Below are 8,675 nucleotides of genomic sequence, written 5' to 3' on the forward strand. Positions count from 1 at the left end.
AGGGTAATTTCCCCTAAAAGAAAGAAAGATGAACTTATTTGGGGGACGTCCCAAAAAGAAGAAAGAGGAACTTATTTCAGGGACGGAGGGAATATAAACAATTGATAGTAATAAATACATAAAATATGGAGTATAAACAATAGATAGTAAAGTCGTGAACAATTATAATATATAAAATACATGAACAAGAGATGATTGAATCTTGTATACATATTATATTTGACGGTTCACGATATTACTCTCTCTTATTCATGTATTTTATGTATTTATTAATGGTTCTTCATTCTCACAAAAAGATGCGGTTCTCATCTGATCTTTTATTGTCAATTAATGCACGAACTTTCATTCATCTTATAATTTTAATATAAAAGGTGGTCTTGGGTAAATTCGAGTGTACCGTACACCCGGGTTGACCCGTACCCAAATCCTGACCTACATCATGATCCAAACCTGCATCCTGACTCAAATCGTGTAAATAATTATATAAATGACACTACCTGTAATTGACATTATTCTGTTATACAAATGACATTGCGTATAAATGACACTATAACATTGTAAATGACACTGTGTATAATTGACATTATTCAGAAATATAAATGACAGTTTCTATAATTGACATTATAATATTTTAAATAGAGTGAATTTTTAAAATGGCCACTTTCATATTGTAAAGATAAAAAATGTCCACTAAAATAAAAAACTTAAAAAATGTCCACTGTTACCAAAATACCATTCACATTAAAAATTAAAAAAATGTCCACTTTACATCACCCCTTCAAAAAATCCCGCAATTCACAACCAGTGTGAATTCACAACCAAAATTTTTTGGTTGTGAATTCACACTGGTTGTGAATTGAGAATTCACAACCAGAATTTTTTATTTGTGAATTCACAACTAGTCGAATTCACAGCCAAAATTTAATTCACAAAACCAGTCGAATTCACAACTAGAATTTTTTGGTTGTGAATTCACAACAAACGAATTCACAACCAAAATTTAATTCACAACCAGATTTATGTTGGTTGTGAATTCACAATCAGTCGAATTCACAACCTGAATTTAATTCACAACTATAGAATTTATTTTGGTTGTGAATTCAAATAGTTGTGAATTGAGTTTTTAAAGTTTGGATTCACAACTAAAACTAGAATTTATTTTGGTTGTGAATTCATAGATCTCGTTGTGAATTCAAGAATATTAAATTGTGAATTCATCGAGTTGGTTGTGAATTCAAGAACATTAAGTTGTGAATTCATAGATCTGAGCGTGAATTCAAGAATATTATGTTGTGAATTCATAAATTTGATTGTGAATTCAAGAACATTAATCAATTATCCAAAATATGTTTCTCTTTCAATCGATCAAATCTCTTTAATAAAATCCACAAATCATCACTAAAAAAAATATTATTCATTTTATTTCTTACAATAACTAAAAATATTCATTTCAACCAAGCACATGTAATATAAATTTCCAATCACCAACACAAGAAAAAAAAAATTGAATCTCTGCTGCTGCCATGGATTCATCGAGTGGAATATCGTCGAATTCATCGGGGCTGCAGACTCGGCATCGAAGGAGGATCTGCAGCAGACGATGGGTTTGAGGAAGAGGAAGTGGATTTGTTGACGTCCTCGATGCCGATTATGCCCTGGAGGAAGTAGAGAGCGGGGCGGAGCTGCCGCTCCACGCTGCAGGTGAGGAGGCGGAGGTCGGCGGCGTCCACGCGGGCCTCGCGGAGAAGGAAGGTGGAAGACAACAGCCGCCGACTCTCCAGATCTGGAGCAAGATGTCGAAGACAACACCCCACCCACCGCCGTCCGACCCCACGCCACCCACCGCCGTCTGACCCCATCCTCTATCGCCTGCGCCAGATCTGCCGTTCAGTGGGCAGCTCACGGCCGCGCCAGATCTGCCCAGCCACCATTGTCGAGCTCCAAAAGGTCCAGATCTGTCGATCATTGTCGACGAGATCTCGTTGTTGTTGGCGAAGCTCTCCAAGTCAGAATCGAGAGAGAGAGAGAGATAGAAAGAGGCGCCGCGGTGGTGGTGGCTGTGCGGCGCTGCGGAGATTGAGTGGCGGCGGAGCGGCGGGGGTGAAGCAGGAGATGGCGGAGGCGACAAGGCGGCTGATTTCCGACGCCGAGAGAGAGATGGAGCAGATCTCGACTCGCTGAGCGGAGGAGCTTCTGGTGGTGCGGATTTCCGACGCCGAGAGAGATTGTGGAGGCGGCGACGGCGGCGGCGGCGGAGGATGCTACGAGGAAGAGGTGGTGGCGGTAGTGAGATAGAGAGAGGGTGACGTGAAGGTGAAGAGAGAGAGAGGAGAGAGGGATAGAAGTGAGTGGATATTTTTTATTATTTTAAAGTGAGGGTTATTTCCGTCTTTTCAATCAAAAAGTGGACAGTTTTTATTATTTTTATCTTAGTGAACAATTTTTATCTTTACAATATGAAAGTGGATAGTTTTATATATTTACTCTTTTAAATAACACTATAAGATTGAAAATGACACTATAATATTTTAAAATGTTACAGTGTCATTTATATAATTAAACGAGAGATAATTAAAATTGTCCACTTGTTAAGTTTAAAATTAAAATTGTCCATTTCTTATAAAAACTTGATTCTATGCCCAAAATACCTAAATTACCCTTCATGCCTCAATTAGTGTACTTGCAAGATAAAAAAAGTCAATTGTCGAAAAGTAGCTTGCCGCCCGGCGGCAAGCTAAATTTTACGGGCGGCAAGCTACTTTTCGACCAAAAAAGTAGCTTGCCGCCTTGAAAAAGTAGCTTGCCGGCCGGAAAAGTAGTTTGTCGCCCGGACAGCAACCTCGGGTGGCAACCTACTTTTCCGACAGTAGACTATTTTTTCTTACATATTTGTACTTTCTAAGGGCAATTTCGACTCTTCACTTTAATTTGGGCATTAGATCAAGTTCTTATAAGAAGTGTGCATTTTTAATTTTACACTTAACAAAATGAGCAATTTTGCCTATATACACTAACAATGTCAATTATAAGCAGTGTCATTTGTATAACCGAATAATGTCATTTACACGATTTGAGTCAAGATGTAGATTTAGATTAACATACAAATCATGATTTGAATACGGATCAATTCGTATGTACATAAAAGTTTGTGTTAATATAATTATTAAAACATTCTAATAATATCATTATCTTTCAATTTGTTAGAAAGCTAACACCGTTAATTTTTTTGGTCATGCATCGAGAAGCTAGTTGATATACCAAACGTAATAATAACCAAAATAAAAAATACTAAAGAGAAAGTGCAATTACTCTTAAAGGATACCAAGTCCGGTGAGACATATCACATCAACTCTTCAACTACTCCAAAAAGATTAAGAATGTTAATTTTACGTTAAGTTACAAAATGTGTTAAAATTTTGTACATTAATAGATAATTAACACTACTTTTTATTTACTCTAGTTGAACTAATTATTCTCTCTTGAACCCCCTAAAGAAATAAAATAAAATATTCATTCTTGAAGTGTGCATAAGTTAGAAAATGAAATTTCCAAGACACGCATTAATATTTGAAGGTAGCATAACAATTAAAGGAGCTTGATCGAGGCAGAAAGGCAACTTACGTAACATCTCAGCGTGACAAAACTTACAAGTTGAAGCTGTAAATTAAATATAATCTCGTCCATGCTAAAAATTTGCCACAACTTTTTTTGTCCATGCATAAAAAAATTACTTAATTTTATATATAATAATAGAGGCCCTATATGTCATTCACATTTAAAGTGGACTCTTACTCCACTAATAAATCCACTCAAATTTTATTAAAACTTGTGCAATATGATATTTTTTGTTCTTTTTTTTTGTAGACCGAATGATTACTATTTTTTTTTTATAAATGTTTTATGGGAGTGACACATGTCGAAAATACAAGACTTAGTATGGTTAACAATTGTAAAATCCATGGGTGGCACTCCAAGTACAAATCTTTTACTGCTAGTGAGCAGTTTAACGTTTCTTTTTGATGTGCAATTCTACAATAGCTACGCATCTATTTTGACTATTCACGTGGATCAATTCTACCCCAAAATAGGGGCTCTCTACATATGTTGTCCTTACCCTACTAACATCATTATACAAGGATAATTATTTAATACTCCACTTTTGATAAAAAAAAATAACGAAAATTAAAAGAGAGAGAGTGAGAAAGAGACCCACGATTTTGGACCACCGCACCAGAAATTAGAAGAGGGCCTCTTTCCTTAATGTAACGATTTTGTTGATGTTATTTCTCTCTATAAATATATCATACTCTAATTGGGTGTGCTGCATTTCCAATTATTATTATGTATAAATAAGCACTCTTATATAAATCGTCGCCCAGAATTAGGAAAGCTGAGAGACAAAAATCATGGTACAAACTAAGAAATTTCGAGGTGTCAGACAACGCCACTGGGGCTCTTGGGTGTCAGAGATTCGCCACCCGCTGCTGTAAATATTTCTTCTCACACTCACTTCTCACTCCCACTCCCACTCCCACTCCCACTCAACTCTAGATTAATACACATATATATGTATAATGCCACTCTTGTTTCAAAACTCACAAGATTTCATCAATCACAAAACCTAGTTTTTTATGTGTTGTGATCAGGAAGCGGAGGGTGTGGCTGGGGACGTTCGAGACGGCGGAGGAGGCGGCGAGGGCGTACGACGAGGCGGCGATACTGATGAGCGGCCGGAACGCCAAGACCAACTTCCCCGTTCCAGCCAATCAGGACGCCAACGCCAACGACATCTCCCCCTCGTCGTCGTCCAATTCTCCGAATAGCTCACGAGCGGCTTCACTGTCGTCGATTCTGAGCGCGAAGCTGCGCAAATGCTGCAAATCACCGTCTCCGTCTCTGACGTGCCTGAGGCTCGACACCGAGAATTCTCACATTGGCGTGTGGCAGAAGCGGGCCGGGTCGCGCTCCGACTCCAGCTGGGTCATGACGGTCGAGCTCGGCAAGAAGAAGACCGCCGCCGATGTTCAGGATCCCGCCGCCGCGGATGCGGCTGCGGCGCTGCCGGCTACGGCCTTGCCGGCGGCGGAGGTGAGAGATGGGATCGATGAGGAAGAGAGGATCGCGCTGCAAATGATCGAGGAGCTTCTCAACAGGAATTGATCATTCAGATTAACGGTGTGCATGCAGATTCAGATTCCTTCCAAATATGCAGCTTTTTATTAATTAATTAATTATTACTAGTATTTTCTGATTTTAATTGCCATCAAAATTAATATTTCTCATTTGGATCGTGTCAAAAATATGATAAAGATAACAGTCATTTTAAAAAGGGATCAAGACTTTGTCCAATTTGAGTACAGTGATTTCATCTGAATTGTGAAGGTGGATATAAATGCTATTCGTATAGTTCATATATAGTATATGTTATGTAGGTTGGAATAATTCCGATCCATTGGGTTCTGAAGTGTACACATACCATGATTTGATTTTGTTTTGTTCATTTGTTGTGGTGAAAATTGTTTGCATTTTGTATTGCTTGAAAGTCCAACGAATCTTATGTATATTCATGGTTTTGAATATGTATGATGTATTTATGTGTTGGTGATTTGATTTCGCAGTTATATAGTTTTCTGTTTGTTATGAATTATATCTCTTTCTCATCTGCATGGGCTCCATTTATTTTACTAGAATTTTCTGTCTGGGAGAAGAGTTATAATACGTAGAGCGCAGATATACCACACATTTTTTGATGTTTAGTAGTACGTTTATTGCCACTTTCTTTTTCCTACGTTTTTACTGTCAACTAGCTGAATGATACATTCAATATATATCTATATATATAGAGGTCATGAATGTAATAAATAATATTGAGACATGTATATATCTTATGTGAATATTTTTTTATGTTTAATCCATGTTATATGCCAGCAATAGCATTATCTTTTTAATTTTATACATTTTTTTTATTTTAATACATCATAAATTGTTACTAAGATTATTTGTTTAATAAATTACATAAAAATTAAAGCTCGATTTGTTCTTTTTATTAATTATTTGAAGTTATATGGAAAATGAACAAATTGAGGATCAATTTTTATGTAGTAATTCATAAAATTAGTGATACAAATAACAATTTATGATGTATCAGGATCAAACTAAATGTATAAAACAAAAAAAGATAATGCAAACATGGGTTAAATATAAGCGGTGCTCACATAAGGTATGTGACATAACATTTCTCTCTCTCTCTCTATACCTTATATATATATATATATATATATATATATATGGAAGGGCTACCGTGAAAACACTTCTTAAAATAAAAATAAAAACGTTTTTCAATGTACGAATTTTATGTAGAACACGTATGAATTCATCCAACAGGGTTACGAATTGTGAAAAATAAATTTTTGTTACCTTTGGGATTCGAACTCAGGACCACGAATTCATCCAACAGGGTTACGAATCAACCGTAGATCTTGATGATCTAAGGGCTGAAAATTGTTTATATTTTATATTTTAAGAAGTGTTTTTTATTTTAACCCTCTCCTATATATATATATATATATATATATATATATATATATATATATATATATATATATATGGAAGAAATCAATAGAGAAGGCTAAATATTGAGAGAAGGAGAATGACGGTCTGAATAAGTCAATAAATTTACTGAATACGCCAGCAATTTTACTGAACAAAATAAATTTACTGAAGGCTGCCGAGGGTTCAAATCCTTAAGGTGGCGTGTTTATGAATAAATGTATATTCATGCGGTCTCTTGATTTATTTGGTAAAGTTATTGACTTATTCAAAACGAAATATATTGACTTCTCCATAGATCTCAACCACATATAAACACACATAGTTAGGTTTTAATGAGATTGTTATTTTTCGTAAAACGTGAGACTAATGAATAAATCAGTATATGATGGTGAATAAGACAGTATATATTGTTGAACAACGATTGATTTTTAAAAAATTAGTAAAAAAATTTGCTCCCTCCCGATTCGAATCCAAGTAAAGATTTTCTCCATCCAGATAAATATCAGTCATATGATACATTAAATCAACACCTACCAATCTAAGATCTCACCATATATGGAGGATCCCATTGAAACCATTAATCCCTATATATATATGGGAGGACTAAGCTAAAAACAACTTTTAGAATATAAAATATGAATAAATTTGCACTGAAATATTCGTGTTAAATTGTTGAGATTTAATGTTAAATAAATTGTATGCAAATATATGAATTCTACGTGTAATAGGATGCATTAGTTGTGAAAAGTCATGAATTCACAAAAAAAATCGCCCTCCATCGAATTCAAGCTCAGGGCCATGAATTCCTTCAATAAAGTAATGAATTCATAATAAAACAGAAATTGTAAAAAAACTAAAGATATACATTTATAGATTAAAAAATATATGTTGTTATTCTTAATACAATGCCTTCATGATCTTTGAGATCCCTTAATTTGTTCTTCTTAATTCTTTAGGAAGATCAATTGTGGAAATTGTAAAAATATTATAAAGTCAATTTTATGACATACTTTTGAAATGAAGCATTATTCGAAGCACAGTAGTAGTTAAACTCTAATTATTACACTAGATCGATCCCCACCTTTTTTTTTCGAAGAGAGAGAGAGAGATCCCCACCTAGTTAATGCCTTCTTTGGTAAAATAAGTATAAAGTTTAATTAACAAAATCGTCTCCGACAAATATTAACTTAACTGCCGCCAATATCCTCATCCTCATTCTGAATTATGAGAGATAATTACTAATAATTGTGTGCAATTTGACATTACATGCATGATGATTAATTCTCTCTTACATCTTCTTTTTTTCATATGCAGTACTTCGTACATGCAAGGTTCTTCATTTCTTCTAAATCATTCAAAATTGCTTTAATTATTGGCTATTAAGAGAAATACATACAATTTTAATTAATAGATAGCTAGAAATAATTATCTAAAGAGGCAGCTAGCTAGCTATGACCTATTAAAAAGTCTAGCAAGCTAGCTTTGGATTCTGTTGAAATAGTCCCTTACTAATTAGCCAATGATTTATGAATTATTTATCGACCAATAGCAATTCCATTAACTCATCCCCAAAATTTCATTTGGGATTTATATGCCAACTTTTGTGTACCGCTCTGTAGTTTACTACTATCACTTTTTTTTATAACTATTTTCATTCCACCCCTCTTAATTTGAATAAGTATGATTAAATTTCATTTTACAATTATATATACTTCACTAATTCAATTATAATTGATAATTATTTTTTATATTTAATTTTCTTTTTAGTTAGAAATATTTTTTCCAAAATCGAGGTATATAATTTTTTTTGAACCATTTTGTAATAAATGTTAATTTGGGTTTATTATATAGTTATAATTTTTACTTTTATAAATATTTTTGAACCAAAGACCTTTGATTTTAGGAATTAATTATACTACCACTAGATTTGGGATGTTTTGTTGTAAAACGGTATATATTCATTTTGTATTTTGTCTCAATTTAAGTCATGTCTTTTTCAGATATTGACGTGTTAATAAAATAAGCGACAACATATAGTATTTAAGCTTTGGTAGTATATAATACCGAATTTCATCCATTGATCTTGTTTATATAATAGTTGAGATTTTTTACATTTTTAATGC

General features: G+C 34.1%; 1 protein-coding gene across 1 annotated transcript; it reads left to right on the top strand.

The window, feature by feature from the left end:
* The first annotated feature begins 4,278 nt into the window (after nucleotides 1-4,278).
* Nucleotides 4,279-5,644, top strand: LOC130992297 (ethylene-responsive transcription factor WIN1). Its single transcript, XM_057916866.1, has 2 exons — nucleotides 4,279-4,486; nucleotides 4,647-5,644. Exons 1-2 carry the CDS (start codon nucleotides 4,407-4,409, stop codon nucleotides 5,158-5,160), a joined length of 594 nt encoding a protein of 197 aa, XP_057772849.1. The 5' UTR covers nucleotides 4,279-4,406; the 3' UTR covers nucleotides 5,161-5,644.
* The last annotated feature ends 3,031 nt before the right edge of the window (nucleotides 5,645-8,675 follow it).

The sequence above is a fragment of the Salvia miltiorrhiza genome, chromosome 7, assembly GCF_028751815.1.
Source record: "Salvia miltiorrhiza cultivar Shanhuang (shh) chromosome 7, IMPLAD_Smil_shh, whole genome shotgun sequence".
Classification (NCBI taxonomy): Eukaryota; Viridiplantae; Streptophyta; class Magnoliopsida; order Lamiales; family Lamiaceae; genus Salvia; species Salvia miltiorrhiza.